At 38.3% G+C, this 16,518-nt stretch overlaps 1 protein-coding gene across 5 annotated transcripts in view; it reads right to left on the bottom strand.

The window, feature by feature from the left end:
• The window catches only part of SCAF4 (SR-related CTD associated factor 4), a 56,298-nt gene that overhangs the window by 3,533 nt on the left and 36,247 nt on the right, over nucleotides 1-16,518 (bottom strand). For 4 of the 5 annotated variants that reach the window (XM_067739322.1, XM_067739320.1, XM_067739319.1 and 1 more), the window contains exons 15-19: nucleotides 15,586-15,742; nucleotides 13,821-13,978; nucleotides 12,027-12,192; nucleotides 11,851-11,937; nucleotides 11,503-11,694 (exon numbers count right to left, since the gene is read on the bottom strand). In XM_067739322.1, coding sequence (XP_067595423.1) covers nucleotides 11,503-11,694; nucleotides 11,851-11,937; nucleotides 12,027-12,192; nucleotides 13,821-13,978; nucleotides 15,586-15,742 — 760 coding nt within the window. The remainder of the gene's footprint in view (nucleotides 1-11,502; nucleotides 11,695-11,850; nucleotides 11,938-12,026; nucleotides 12,193-13,820; nucleotides 13,979-15,585; nucleotides 15,743-16,518) is intronic. The other variant, XM_067739324.1, reaches the window with a different exon arrangement.

A 16,518-nucleotide genomic window follows, 5' to 3' on the forward strand; every position in this document is an offset into this window, starting at 1 on the left:
CGATATGCTCAAGGGGCCAATAGCAAGTTTTAAATAACACTAGAAAAATGAGGAAGGGGTTCAAAGCATCTTATTGTAACAGAAGAATTAAGTTCAGATGAACCTTTAAGAGGAAACAGACCTTTGCAGGACAATGGGAAGGTCCTATTCCTGATCTCCCCATAATGATGGCTTCCTCAGCTACCAATCTGACAGCTTGCCAAAGGAAGCAAGGCCAACCTCAATCTTGTACAGAAGAGAGCAAATGGGCAATGATTCTTTGTAAAATATAAACCGATCTCTAGCAACACATCTCTAAGTTTTTTATAACATGCATTTGAGGGTACATACAGGTTCATTTAACAGGGTTAACTTTTACAGTACCCATATATTTAAAACTCCTACAAAGCACATTTTTTATAAAGAGAAAAACATAGCCTAATTCATCTATTCCATATATGTGGATATTTGTATTTGGGATTTACTTAAAATATTATTCAAATTCTTTCCCTCTTTTGTAAATAAGCTGATTTCCTTTTAACCCTTTACAGACCAACAAAGTTTACAGATTCCCCCAATAGAATTCCCACAGCTCCAAATGTTGGCCTTCAGGGCACAGAAGTGGTGGAATTAGATATTTTTTTCTCTTCTGTTGTTCTGCAGTGAACAAAAAAGTACTGCTTTTATAATAACAGTTATATTTAATTAAAAAATATATCAGGTGGCATAAGCCCTTGGTAGGCATAAGAGCTGAATTTCATTTTTATTTTTATTAGGAAAGCTGTCATGATGCATATACCAATGGAATACACAGTGAGTTACCCAAGTCTAAAGGACATTCAAAGCAATTATTCATTTTGTTTGGAAGTATGACGTGAAATACCTGACAAGTTTTCTAGAGTTAAAAACTTTATTTATTCATACATATGTTGAACATCTAAGCTTTACATTATTAACATATTTAATGTGCTGGGGATATAAAGATTAAAAAAAGTAATAATCTTTTCCTTCAAACAGCACATAACCTAGTAGAAACAGACAAATGTCAACTGCTGTCAATAGGAGACGGCACACACTATTATGGTGACAAAGGTGGAACTGACAAAGTCAGTGTGTGTGAATCTGAGCGGGAGTCCCAGGGGAATGTCTGAATTGGGTCCCAAAGGAAAGGAAGAACATTCAAGGCCAATTTAAGGAAGGACATTACTGGTTAAAGAGAACAGCGGCTTCTGGAAAGGCCTATTATATTATTAGCAAAGTGAAGCAGTAAAGTGTGTTGTTCTGAGAATTGCAACAGAATGTCTTTTGATGAGAATCAAGGAGAGAAAAGATGAGGTTTATTATTGAAGCAGCAAGAAAGAATCTGTATGAATACAGATTGCTATCAATTAAAAAAGAAACAAATGAGGTTTGTGAGGCTGAACAGTTAGGCCGGGGCAATCCAGGTCTTATATGCCATGGAAGGGAACCTGGACTCTGATCTAGAGTGGTGGGAAAACCGCGGAGAAATTTTTAGCAGGGATGATCCTCATGTTCATTTCTGAAAGACCTCTCCAGCAAATAGCATACAGGAAAGCAAGGAGGCAGAGGACACTGAATAGTAGTTAGGCTCTTATTCCAAGAATCTAGGGAAAAGAGGTGAGAGACAACTGAACGACGTGCGAGAGATGAAGAACAGACTTAAGCCCTTTAGTAGGCAGGACTGGCAGAATATGAGATGGAGGAACATAGCTGCTTCGAATGAGTGGGTGGATGAAGGCATCAACTCAATGCAGGAATTTAGAAAGAGGAACAATTTTCGGAGACAGACAACAAATTTCACATGTTAATACTGAGAGTTGGAGGGGCCTAGGCTACACCTGGTGGAAATGTGCTGAAGTCACTGATTAAATGTACAGAGCTCAGAAGAACCATGGTGTTAACTTATCCAGAACATGGATGAAACAAAAAAGGGAAGAGTTCAGACCTGGGGAAACTCACACTATAGACAGAAGACTCCAAATTTCCTAATACAGCAAGATTTTAAGGCAGACCAAAAAAGTGACAGCCCCAAATGTCTCTACTTCAATTCAAGAAGTATAAGAAATACACTGAAGTTTAAATAACCAAGGCTATTTCCTATGATGAATCAAAAAAAAACCACTTTCACAAAAAGTAAAAATCAAGATTAAAGGGGAGGTGCCAGTGCTTTCTATAGCGAAGACGTTGGTAATTATGGGAAATAAAGAACAGGTATGTTAAAAGATTAAAGGGGTGGTGAAGGAGGGGAAGGCTGATATCATGACTGGAGACCAGTGTGGACCTTGAAATGTCAGGAGAATCGTTAGTTGAACCCTTTCATGGAGGATGTAAATTTAAGTTGGATCTTTCACACACACAAAAAGGAAGGGCAGAGAGAACATCTGAAAAGGGAAATCAGTAGAAAGGGCGGTTCTTCTACCTCTTCTCCGCCCATCATCTTGTCTTGCATTCTACCACAGCCAACGCCTCTAGGAAGTCCTGGACCTTTCATTACAAGTAACTTTATCACTTCTGAATTCTCATTTTCAAGTACCCCACTCTCTGACCCTCTTTCCCAAAACAACCTTCAATCCCACTAGGATCAAGTCCCCAATGCCCTTCACGTCTTTACTTTCCTCCTTACCTGTCTTGGAGTCTACGGTTCTCCCTTACCATGTTGCCTGGAAAAACCTCAACACTGGCTTTAAATGCAACTCTTCTACCTAACCTGCACCTGAATATGGCTGGGCACCACCTCCGACATGCTGACTGGTCTCATTTTATTTATAACTACAACCACAAATGCTCCCTTAATCCTGGCCAGCAATTCTAATTTCCCTAGTCAATTCACATTCTTATGTTTCTGGATATCTATTTCACATGTTCCTGTTTCTCCTTAATCCTGTCTATTCTTAGCTGGTTTTATATAGCTTCTGGGAGGTAAAATTCACATAGCCTACAATTCACCCACATAAAGGGTGTAATTCAATGTTTTTTTTAATATATTCAGAGTTGGGCAACCATCGAAATAAATTTTAGGACATTTTCATCATCTCAAAAGAAACCCTGTATCCATTAACCATCATTTCCTGTTTCCCCCCAACTCCATCCCAACCCCCAGGCAACCATACATTTTATTTTCTGTCTCTATGGACTTGCCTATTCTGGACATTTCATAAATGTGGAATCATACAATACGTGACCCTTTGTGACTGGCTTCTTTCACTTAGCATATCTTTTCAAGGCCCATCCACGTTGTAGCATGTATAAGTACTTCATTTCTTTTCATTATCAAGTATTGTTAAATGGAAATACATTTTATTTATCCTAGTTGGTATATATTTTTTAAAAAAAGGACTTTTAGAAAGGCTTTTTTAATCCACCTACCTACCACCAAATCTACCGATTTACCTGCACCTGTATCTGTATTACTCCTTCCATCTGTCAACATCTGTGCCCCACGTTCAAACTCAGAATCCATACCCTCACCTACATAATATCAACCTAGAGAATATCTCTTCTTTCTTGCAACAAAAATTTCCCCTCTACTGGGTTTTCCAATAATGAACATGCTAGAGTTGTCTTTTAGAAATAAACACGAAAGAACTGCCCTCACCTTCTATCTCCCTTCAGCTCACCGCCGTTTCACTGTTCCCCTATATAGCACATCTCCTCAGAGAGATGTCCAAAATCATTGTATCCATTTCTTGTATCTCTCATTCTCTCCTGACCCTATCTATATATACTTGTGAACCCATCACTCCAATAAAACCACATTTCTCAAGGTCATCCAGAAGCCTTCATTTTGATAAATCCCGTTAGCAAGTCTCAGCACTCTTCTTTGACCCAAAAATGGCATCTGATAGTTGATCTCTCCCTCCTTCCTAGGAACTTTCTTTACTGGGCTTCCGGAATACCTTCCTCTACTTTTGCTTCCTAGCCCTCTAGCTGCACCTTCTCAGTATCCTTTGCTGGATGGAACAGTAGAGGACAGTGGTTAAAAAGCACAGGTGCTGGAATAAGTGTACCTTGAATTCTAGGTGCTGCCACTGGAGCTGTGACCTTGGGCAGGTCACTTCATCTCTTTACGCCTCTGATTCCCCATCTACAAACTGGGGATAACTGTGTTGACTTCAAAGAACTGTAAGGCTTAAATGACTGATATATATACAAACTCCTTAGAAGAGTTCCCATCATGTCTTAGCTCTCCGTATCATATCTTCAACTGCTAAATGCTGACGTTTTCCTGGGCTCATCCCTCTCACTACATTCCCTCCCTAGGTAATGTCACATACTCTGGTGGCTGTAAATATTATTTTTATTTGCTGACTACACCAGAATTTACATCTTTAGACTTTACGAGTTGTTTAGTTGTCATCTGCACCTGAATGTCGAAGTTAAAACATCCAACATTTAACTTGACATCCTCATCCTAAACCCACTCCTCTTTGAGATTTGCCCATCTGAGGAATGGCAATTACACTCAACTAAATTGCTCAGGTCAAAAACATAGTCGTCCTTGACTCCTTTCTCTCACATATATAGTAAGGCCATTCTGAAGGCTGTATCTTCAAAATAAGTTCAGAATCCAAATGCTTGTTACCTCTGCTGTGCCATCCTAGTGCAAGCTGTTAGCACTCTAATCTCATCTACTCCAGTGGCATCCAAACCAGTCTCCTCTTTCCACTCTTACCAACGCCTGTAGTTTGCTTTCTATAGAACAGCCATCCATAATCCTTTGAAAAATGGAAACCAGATTTAAAGTGTTTAAGACCTATACTTCTTGTTGTACTCTGACTGGCCCCTGACAACCAGTTCTGAACTCATCACCTGCCGCCCTTCCGTATGATTGCACTGCTCAACCCTAGCAGCCCACTGTAGTCCCTCCAACAAGCCAAGTCTGTTCTCAGTCCAAGCTCCCCTTCTGTTCTCCTCTAAATGAGATGTTTTCCCTGTGTCTCTATGGCTCTTTCCTCTATTATTTCTCTGTATTACCTCCTTAGAAGCCTTCCTTGGCCATCCTATATAAAAGAGTACATCTCAAACGCCATTCCTCCAATCCCATTCTCTGCTTTACTCTCTTCATAGGAATAGCTTCATGGGAAATTATTAGTTTACTTACTATCTAAGTCCCCACTAGAACGTAAGCTCCAGGAAGAAAGGCCCTGTCTTGTCATTCAGGGATCTCTAGTACCCAGAAGGGTGCCTGGCACACAGTAGGTACTCGAGTAAATACATGTTGAACGTATGAATGAATGAATGGTGGTGGCATAAGGGATGACTAAACTCATCAACAAGATACCTCTCGGGGGGCAAAAGCAGTGGCTACAAGGTCCAGGTCTCTCCCCCAGGGCGGTGAGTCTCTTTCCATTGTAAACCTATGAATATCTGAAATTTTGAGAAAAGCTGCAATGTTCTTTCACAACCGCCTTTTCCGCTCCTAGTCGCAGTTCCACCTTTTCTTGATTCCAAACGAATGAATGTCACTGTGGCATTGTGCATGGACCTAACTCAAAATTTGTTCATACAAGGAGAAAGATATACCAGCCACTCTTATCTCTCCCACCAATGCCCTGAGAGCCCCAAGGCATATACATATATGTATCTGTTTAATCATTAAAAGTGTTTTTTTTTTTTTTAACTACAAACCTTTAGAAAATTGAAATAACAGTACAACCCATACATGTATTTCCTTCGCCTAGATTCACCAGTTAACTACATTTAGGCCGTAATTATTTTGAAAAGACTCCCAGGTGATTCTTACAGGAGGCACTGTGATGGGAGAAGGGGAGAATGGAAAAATGAGGAGCTAGTTTTCAAAAGAATGAGAGAGAGCACATTTTAGATTGCATTATACATTACTATACCAAAAAAAAATCGTTCTTAGAATGGTAGCAAAAGATTGCTAAAAGAATTTTGAGTTTTCAATAACATATAGTGCAGGCAGACTAACACGTGTATCTATTTTTAGCATGGGGCACATTATGTTTTGATAAAATCTAATACATGAAAACCATAATTTCAAATGAAGAATCAGAGACTACTATCTCTTTAAAATGTCTCCTTGGATTTTTTGCAAAATAACGTACAATAAGGTTTGGTCAATTTCCCTATGGCTCATTTATAGTCGTTTTTTAAGAATTTGTATATGAATTGCTATTTTATTGTAACTGGCAAAGTATAACAGCTGTGACTTAAGAGTTAAAGAGTTGTACTATTAGAGTCAAGAAGCTTGGGATATACTGGTAATCCATCACTGAATGAGATCATCCATAGGAAATTTTATTTTCAATGTTAGCTGGAAAAAATCTTACCTGAAATTCTTCACAGCATTATCTTTGTCTACCAAAATCAATCTAGAGCCCAGAGTTTCTGCCCCTCCCACCTTCCTCAGGCCCAAAGAGACGTCAGAGAGATTTAAACTTAAAACAGACTCTTTAGGCTGGAGTTCTGCAGCCTAGGAAGTGCAGAGAGAGATGGAGACAATATGATAAGCAGCTTTCAAGTTTTCGTGCAAGACCTTCTCCATGTTTTGTTTGAACTGCTTCGCCTTCTGAGAAAATATAGTGTGTATTCATGCATAAATTCATATCCAAGGTAAATATCTGCTGTGGATCGATCACTATAAAAACATTCATTGAACAATGTTATATACAAAGTTGATGGCACTGTGATGAGTATTTGGGAAAAGAAACATAGTGGAATAATATAATGCAATATTTAGAGTACCAATTCAAATATTTTAAAGCTTTCAAAGAACACTTTTAAAGGATAAACAAACATCTGGTAGACCCCTCTGGGTTATAATTTAACATAACCAATATTATAACAAAGTCTACAATAAGGAAGAATATTAAAATGCAAAAAGTGTTTAAAAAATTAGGTGTTACCATTAAAAAAAACTTTTGAGAATTTTCTTCAGGTTTCCTTTGAATGTTATTCACACTAGTAGATTGGTGCTCTAATGTTCTAATTTATAGTGTTAAAAATTACTAATTATAAAAGTATCAAAATTCTAGGCAGAAAAATCTAAAGCTAAGTGAAATCACAAGTCAAATATCAATTTTAAAGTACAGTTGACCCTTGAATAACACAGGTTTGAACTGTACGGACCCACTTATACACAGATTTTTTTTTTCCCAGTAAATACGTACTACATGATCCGTAGTTGGTTGAATCTGCAGATGTGGGACCTCGGATATGGAGGGCCAACTATAAAGTTATGTGTGGAGTTTTTACTGCATGGGAGTTGGCGCCCCTAATCACTGCGTTGTTCAAGAGTCAAATGGAATTACAGAACTTGATAGTAAAATTATTCATCTTCAAGGCAGTCTTAAGGATCATAGATAGTTATTGCATAAAAGCAAACACGCCTGTTGAATTCACAAACCAATTCTGTCTACATAATTCTTGAAGTGTCCAAAGTTTGGAACATCAAATGCCTATCGAGGCCAGGCAAGGATGTGTGAAAATCAAGCATGAAGTATACATCATACTACTGCCTAGCAAGTCAGCCTGTAGGCTACCAATCTGTGACTTTTGCTTTAAATATCTGGTAACAAATATTATCAATAAGAAGCAATCTTACACATACCCAATTCTTATTTATAAATTTTACCATCATCTATAGCAGTGTGACAAAACTGTAGAGAATCTCTGTATAATAATAATTAATGAGTAAATGTATCTGGCAAGAGAAGAGACTTTAATTTTCCACAATAGGAATGAATCCGATTTAGCTTAATTTTTCCTTGAAAAGATATTATGGATATGCTGGTAACACAATAGAGATATGTAACACAAACAAACATTTTTTTGTGTATTTTTTTATTGTTTGGAACACCAAAGTAACCCAAATTTCACATTTACAATGAAATTTTAAATAAAAATATGCTGTACATTGTATTAGAGATACATATACAAAAGTTTGGAAAAGTAAACACATACACTTATACAGTAAAGAGAATGTACTGATGAATTGCTATCACCTTTAATATGCCTTCTCTCCTAAATGGTCAACAACTGTAAACTGTTTCCTTTAGCTTTTATGAAATGACCACTGCTCTAGCTATTTTGAAGTGTGAGGTACTAAGAACAGATTCCTTTAAAATCAAGTGATAATGAGTGATTATTGTGCATCGAATAGTTTTATGTTTTCAGATTATCAGTTACTAAAATAATCAAAATCTCTAAAAGATGGAGGTGGTTCCCTACAAATCTGGCTGCGAGGGCTACTTCAGCCCAATTCAAGAAACAGGTAGTCATCACTCCCAAACTAACATCCACACTTAAGTCTGATCATTCAGAAAATTCTTTACACCAAACCATCCTTAAAGCACCCCACCACCTCCTTCATAACCAGGGCCTACAACAGAATTTCGGAAGATGTTTGTTGAAATCTTTTTTTTGGCCCCTCTACTTTAAAAATATAATTGCCACATTTCAGAAATTAGGATCCAAGAACTCAGTTAAGTCTCAAGGATACATTTAGCTTCCATTGTAAGAAAACAATTTGAGTATCATTAATAGGAAGAATACAGATACCATATTGTGCTATTTAAATGAAATGCCACTATGACTAACACACATTTTCTCAGTAAGCCAACTGATGGAACTTTAATACATGTGAACTTATCTCCTGGTCTAATATACCATGAAATATCTGAGGCAACCATGCCAAGATACATACTTTCCTAAAAAGGCTGCTTCCTCTGCTGACAATTATAACAGTTTTAAATAAATCACAAGTAAGTAATATAATTTTAGAATTTCCAGTACTCTTCTCTAGGTATGCTAAATATCGTCTATGACATTCCTTACCTGTAATAAGCACCCACCATTCACTGAGTGCCTACTCTGTGGCAGGCCCCATGTCAGTTGTTTATATATGTTAGCCCAACTGAATGATCACAACACCCCGGTGTGACATTTCATTCCTTTTCTCACAGTTGAAGAAGCAAGTTTAGTATCACCTTCTAGGCTTAAAGTTTTCTGTGTAGTATAACACTGCTTTTTATTATCGTAAGAGAAAACATTAGAGCACCAAGAGAAAACTTGAAAGCATCTTAGTTCTAGTATTCTGTTACTTGGTTAACATCAACAATATTCAACCTATTTACTGATCCCTTAGTGCTACAATATTGCATGTGATTACAATATTCCTTTATCAAAATGATGGAATTGTGACTAGTCTTTTGGTTAAATCCTTTATTTGCATATGCATTAAAAAGTCTCATTTCTATAAAAGGTCAAATTCATGGGATATTCTTTTCAAGATTTCTAATTGAAGGAAAATGGAAGGCTCTCTTTCTCATGATTCAACTAAACTACTGCAGTTTAGTTAAAAGTGCCTATTTTAACAAAAGTTTTCATTTTTATGTTATGTCATATTTTAACCTTTCCAGATCTGGAACAGCCTTCAATTTCTAAATTTTGTTTTATAAGTTACAGACAAAGATCATCATCAGAGGTGAAGTATAAACAGTCCTACACTGAAAACCATCCATCCACCCACTTACATAATAATGTTCCTCTCTCATGGAGCTTCCATTCTTGGGGGTGGGAGGAGATGGACATCCAAATAGGTATGTTAGATAATGATAAATCCTAAGAAATTTAATTATTTTTCTAGCAGTGACTAGCTTACTAAGTTTATTTTTCATGCTCACCAACTTTTGATTTGTTTCACATGTTGGCTGAGAGTTTAAATTATACATTTCAGTAGTGATAAGAAATAAAAGGGCAGAGTCTCCAAGACCTAAATGTTAAATAAAAGGCAGGTAATTTATTCTTTTTTTGGGCGGGGGGGGCGCTGCACCGTGTGGCTTGTGGGATCTCAGTTTCCCGACCAGGGAATGAACCCGGGCCACAGCAGTGAAAGCCCAGAATCCTAACCACTAAGCCACCAGGGAACTCCCTGGGTTATTTGTTCTTAAAGGTTGTTCGAAAGTAGCAGTTATTAAAGTCTTGGAGATGAGGAAATCTTTTCATTCATTCAGTGAATTTACTAAGACCAGGAAAAAACCACAAATGCATGAAATTCTGTAAACAGTCTCAGGTGGCCTAATACCCATGGACACCAGAGTAGGAAACTTCATTTCAAAGAGAATTCACAATCAGGAGCATGCGTGTGGGGTGGAGGAAAGAAGCTGATCAGAAAATTCTACCCAACTTAGATTCTTTGATTCTTGTGTAACCATCTTATTACAAATATGGGGGGGTGGAGAATCATAACAAAACTGAGATCCAAAGATATTAAGGTTTCCTGGCTCCTAGTTCACTGTTCCTTCTACTATGACTTCCATTAGGGCACAGACCTCTTAAGCAACTTCTCCATTAAACAAATCATTTTCCATCATTATGATGACTACACTACATTACTTGTGACAAATTTTAACCCTAAATCCTCTTTTACCATTACCCAGTCTGTGTACTAAAAGAAATAAAAATCAAGTTTATTATCAGCCTAAACTCAGTCTTGGAGAGGGCAGAAAACAGCATGCCATTTAAAAACAAATTGAGTTTTATTATAAATGTAGTACATGCAACGAAGTGAAAATTTCCAACAGTACTGAAAGCTGTAGGTGAAAAGTAAAAGTCCTACATCACAAACCAATGTCCCACAGTCCTACATCCCACAAGTAACCAATATGCTCTTTCCTTAAAAAACCTAAGATTATGAAAGCGAACATTTGCACACACATACCTCTGAAAAATACAATGGGCTCATAGGACTAGAATATTCTAACACTAAGGATGAATTAACTACCCATTAGGAGAATCAAGTGTTAATTATAAGTGGCAATACCACTTCAAATACAACAATTTATTAATTGTTATAGGATGGTCACTATAACAAGTATATGACATATTCACTTATAATTCAAGCAAGCAAGGGTAAGGCCTCCTAAAGATGTAAACAATCTAAACCACACTTCCATGGATCACAGAAGTAGAGTTGTGGGTAAAGAATACAACAGATGAACTCTTGCAGGAGAAAACTGAGGGGTCAGTGGAAAAAGCATTGCCTCAGGCTGTGTAACTGTCACTCAGGTAACAAAGCCATTTTTTGGCAATGTATCAAAGATAATTTCTTTGCTAGCCCACAGAGAATGCTACCAAAGTCCAGGGATTTTAAATGTATAAAAATTAATCCAGACAGGGAAAAAACCCACATTGTTAAAGAAATGCTCTCTCTTATAAAGCTGCGATGTCTGGGGTTTTGTTCATCATGGACTATGTACCAACTCCTTTTTATAGAGATTAGTTTAATCACTTTGCTATACCAAATTAAGATGTGCAAATCCAAACTTTTATTCAAGACAGACAAACAAACATGATTTCATTTTTGAGGCTGTCTCTTGAGCATATTCTTGGTAAAGACTAAAGTACACATATTTAAGAGAAAGATCTTCCTCAAAGAAAAATAGCCTCAGAGAACGTTTTACCAAAAGTAGCATTGTTTATATAAAAAGCCTAACTTGGGCAGGGGAAAGAAAACTAATGATAAAAAACTTAACTTACCAAGAAGTGAAACAGGCTGGGTTACAGGAGGGGTGGGCAGATTCGTGGGTGCAGCAGGTGGCACAGCAGAACCATACATTTTCACACTGTCACCAGACTCGGCGTTTCCTCTAGCCCCAGACACCACTGTTGGAATGGGATTTCCAATAGATAAGTCTTTTGTAGTGTCTTCATTTATACCAGCGATAGTAGCTAAGGAATATAATTACATCAACATGTGAAGCTGAATAAATAATTATCTCCCGGTCAACATTCTTTTGCCATACTATAGTTCCTATTACTGGTCCATTCTCCCTCCTACTCTCAATTCCAAGAGGACAAGTGAACACAAAGGAAAAACATGCTTACAGTTTGGGATGTTTATTGGTGGAGTGTGAGGAGGAGGAATGGATACTGGTGGAGTTATAGGAGGTGGGGGTCCAGGAGGAAGAAAACCTAGAATAAGAAAAATAATGTCAACTGAAGTTGTGTCACTTTATTTCAGGCTCTAAAAAAAGAATGTCTTCTCAAATAACTTAGTGTACCTGGTGGTAAATGCATTGGGTTGAATCCTGGGCGCAGAAATGGTGGAGGAGGTGGAGGAGGAGGAACACCAGGACCAAAGCCTGGAGGGGGAATTCCCAAAGGAGGCGTGAAAGTGGGTGGCTGGAGAGCACCAACTACAGGAGGTCCCGGCTGATGTGGTGGGACCTAGAAAGAAAATGGAAAATGAAGGCACAAATCTAGCCACCCTCCCACCCACAGTGTGTAGAGACAAAGAAAATACTTTGTTGAGAAAATTTGAAAAAAGGAATCTTTAAATTGTGCTTATTATGTGAGTACACTTAATAGATAACAGGTGGTAATCTGCACCTACCCCTAAACAATAGAAACCACATATTTTTTCCCTTTTTCTATTTGGCCGCACTGCGCGGCATGCGGGATCTTAGTTCCACGACCAGGGGTCAAACCTGTGCCCCCTGCAGTGGAAGCGTGGAGTCGTAACCACTGGACCGCCAGGGAATTCCGAGAAATCACATATTTACTCTCTACTTTATGACAGCAAACTCACACTGTAATTCACCAGCACCTGTATTGGTGTTCTGCTAGAATATTAGTATGTTAAAAAATGTCTCATGGTTAGGTCAATAAGTTTGAGAAATACAACTTTTTTTTTTTTGCGGTACGCGGGCCTCACTGTTGTGGCCTCTCCCGTTGCAGAGCCACTGCGCCACCAGGGAAGTCCCGAGAAATACAACTTTTAAAAAAGCTCCCTGGTGGCGCAGTGGTTGAGAGTCCGCCTGCCGATGCAGGGGACACGGGCTCGTGCCCCGGTCCGGGAAGATCCCACATGCTGCGGAGCGGCTGAGCCCGTGAGCCATGGCCGCTGAGCCTGCGCGTCCGGAGCCTGTGCTCCGCAACGGGAGAGGCCACAACAGTGAGGCCCGCGTACCGCAAAAAAAAAAAAAAAAAAAAAGCTACCTGGTAATCTGCACAGTGACTAAGATCACAGGTCCTTAGGGTCAAAGTGCCTGGTCCCCCTTTCAGGTCATTTTGTGACCTTGAGCAAGCTACTTACATTACACTCCCTAGACCTACCTCACTCATCTGTAAAATGGAAAAGTGCCAACCTCACATAATTATGGGGATTAAAGAGTGAATAAATATTAAGTGCTAGTGCCTGGCACTTAATAAATACCCAACATATGTTAGCTATTGTTACAAAAAAGTATAATCTATCTTAAGAGATTAGTCAAGTTTCTTTGACTTTCATTGAATCTTATTTAGAACCTGCACTGGAAGGCATATCCAAAAGGTCAGCTAAAGAGTGCCAATTTGAGGACTCCATTTATAAAATATCACAGCTAAGTATGTATCAAAGCATGTAATTTTCTCCTAACACTAGGAAAAATGAAGAAGCTAGGCAACCCAGTTTTGTGATAGCTCAGATTTATCTGATTCAGTTTTAACGTGAGAAATTGGGGAAAGAAGGTATTGAAAGAAAAGAAAAATCTAATGGATCATACATAAAAGTATGGGTCAAATATTTATAATTTTTACCAAAACATTACTTACTTAGCTCTTAACATGTAACAGGAAAATCACATCTCAAGTCAAAAAGGTTATGAGGTAAGACACTGAATAATCTCGACAGATGTAAGGCAATATGAAATTTATTCTGGTTTTTAAAAGCATTTATAAATAATAGGTCTGACATACCAACACACAAAAAATTAATATGCACTCATATCTTTGACTATGAATCTAGACATACATCTATAGTAAGACTTAGAAAGGTATCTTTCTAAAAGTTTAAACAATGCCCCAAATAGTCTTACCTGTGGAGGTGGTACTGTTATAGGTGCAGGAACAGGAATAGGAGGGACAGGCACAGGTAAAGGCTTAGGTATGGGTGATACTGGTTCTGTGTGTGAGGTTTCTGCCCCTCCATTTTGAGCAACTTCATTTTCATGCTTTTTGGGAATTCCCTTCCAATCTATGAGAGTTAAAGAAATTTAACAAAAGCTTACATTTCAGCTTATAACTTTAAACCCAGAAATGATTTTTTAAATGTTGATATTAAAATCAGAAAGCAGGACTTCCCTGGTGGCGCAGTGGTTAGGAATCCACCTGCCAATGCAGGGGACGTGGGTTCGAGCCCTGGTCCGGGAAGATCCCACGTGCCACGGAGCAACTAAGCCTGTGCACCACGACTACTGAGCCTGTGCTCTAGAGCCTGTGAGCCACAACTACTGAAGCCTGAGTGCCTAGAGCCCGTGCTCTGCAACAAGAGAAGCCACCACAATGAGAAGCCCGTGCACCACAACGAAGAGTAGCCCCCACTTGCCACAACTAGAGAAAAGCCCGCACTCAGCAACGAAGACCCAATTTATTTTTGGCAGCCAAAAATAAATTAAAAAAAAAACCAAACCCAAAACAGAGAGCATTCTGATTATTAAAGAAATGCCTATGCTGATCTCATAAACATTAATTATTTAAATTAACAATAGCAAACATGCAAAAAGAATGCTTACTTACGTGCCAGGCACAGTTCTAAGCTATATATATATTTATTTAATTCTCATAACCATCTATAAGTACCATCTATAAGTAGGTCCTACTATTATTATTCCGATTTCTCAAGAGGTGAAATCAAAAGACAATTTGCCCAAAGTCACATACCTAGTAGTGGCAGAGGTGGGATTCAACCCAGGCATATTTGGCTCTAAAGTCTCTGTTCTAAACCACAACAGTGTATTGTCTGGATTAAAGACCCTGGGAGGGAGGAGCAGGATTCTTTTTACCCTGGACCAGAGTCTCCCAGAATGCCTGGCACATAGTAGACCCTCAATACCTGTCTGCCTGAACAGAAACCTAGTCCGATCCTTAGGCGAAGGCATTACGCACCAAGGAGGGAGGAGGTGGTGTATGGGGAAAGTCCAGCATTGTTTCACTGCCTTTTGGCTTTTCAAATCATCACTCCTGACTGAAGTTCTTTAATGCTTTAAGTATTTACTGTACTTTGCCATGCCACCCTGTGCTCCTTTCATCCTGCTATCTATCAATCTTCAGGTTATGCCCCCACAAGCTGCCATTTTTCCCAATGCAATTCCACTATCAACCTGGCATTTTTAATATTCAGCCTACAAATAACTGCACCTCCTTGTCTTACACGTTTACTTTTGATGGCTTCTCTGGACATTTAAACATTTTCTAAGAAATTACTATGAAACAGTGGATTTTACTAACAATGTTCAGTTTGAGACTCATTTGATCTGTTAGGTTTTTACAGTGAAAAATTCTACCTAAGATCCACTTAATACTATAATTAATAATTAAGCCCATAATCAGTATTTATTTGTGTCTGCAACTCTCCCACTAAATGTAAGTTCTCCCACTAAATGTAAGTTGCATAAGGGCAAGGACCACATTTGTCTTATTCACTGTTGTTTCCTCAGTTTATTATAATGGAGAGACTGGCACCCACATAGTGGGTATTTGAAAAATCTCGAAATTCAGATCCTAAGGCAAAGAATAAACATTTGTCATAGCACTACCAAGGAAACAGATGAATTTTTAAAAAGAAATTAAATACTGCTTTACCTGGATTAAGTGTATCACTGTCCAACATTCCTCCTTCACAAAAACTCTCCAGTTCTTCAGGCTTGACTTTGTCCCACGGAATATAAGTAACACCAAGTTCTACATCCCAATACTGCTTATAATCTGCCTTTATTCCTTTGTTTAAGGCCCAGGCAATCTATTTCACCATTTGTTAAAATATAAAAAGAAAGGAAAGGAGAAGAATGTCATAAATTGAGAGTTAACTGTTCCTCATGATTCTAATTACTCAGACTTTGTCAGCAAGGGAGCAATCTGGCCTGGCTTTCTCTGGATCTCACTCAAAACTTTATTCGGTGCTAAGAAACTGGTTACCCTACCATCTCACTTTGTTTCTCCTAGGATGGAAATCTGACTGGCAATCACTTCCTTACTCACTCTTCCAACCACCCACCACCCCGCAAACCCAGGCAGCATAAAACTTAAGAGAAAAGGAAAAAGTTTATCAGGGACAGGCTGAAGTTCCCTATACAACTCAGCATTAAAAAGTGGGGAGCACTTTTAAAAGTCTTGGGTAACTCGGAATTACTCAACATCAGACAAAATCCTTTTGCGGTGCGATCCAAGGGTAGAACATGGTATTATAACATTAAGGAAACACTGACTCTGGCCCCTCAGAGTAATACCCATGTACCTATATCTTTTCCTGTATCTTCAGTGAGTATTTTTCATAGTTCTAAGATGAGATGGCAAACTTTAAAATTAAAATGTGAAGAATACAAAATTTTCTGAATGACAAAATATTTTACAAAATGACATTATATTTAAAGCACCAAGTAAATACCTTGATGAACCTACCTACCTTTAAAAAAAAAGACAAAATTCTACCATGCACCTAACATTTAAAATTTTATTTTAACTCTTAGGAGATAACCTCTTTAAAAAAAGATGCACAGATAATGCCCCGTGTCCAAA

This window comes from Pseudorca crassidens, chromosome 5 (genome assembly GCF_039906515.1).
Source record: "Pseudorca crassidens isolate mPseCra1 chromosome 5, mPseCra1.hap1, whole genome shotgun sequence".
NCBI lineage: Eukaryota > Metazoa > Chordata > Mammalia > Artiodactyla > Delphinidae > Pseudorca > Pseudorca crassidens.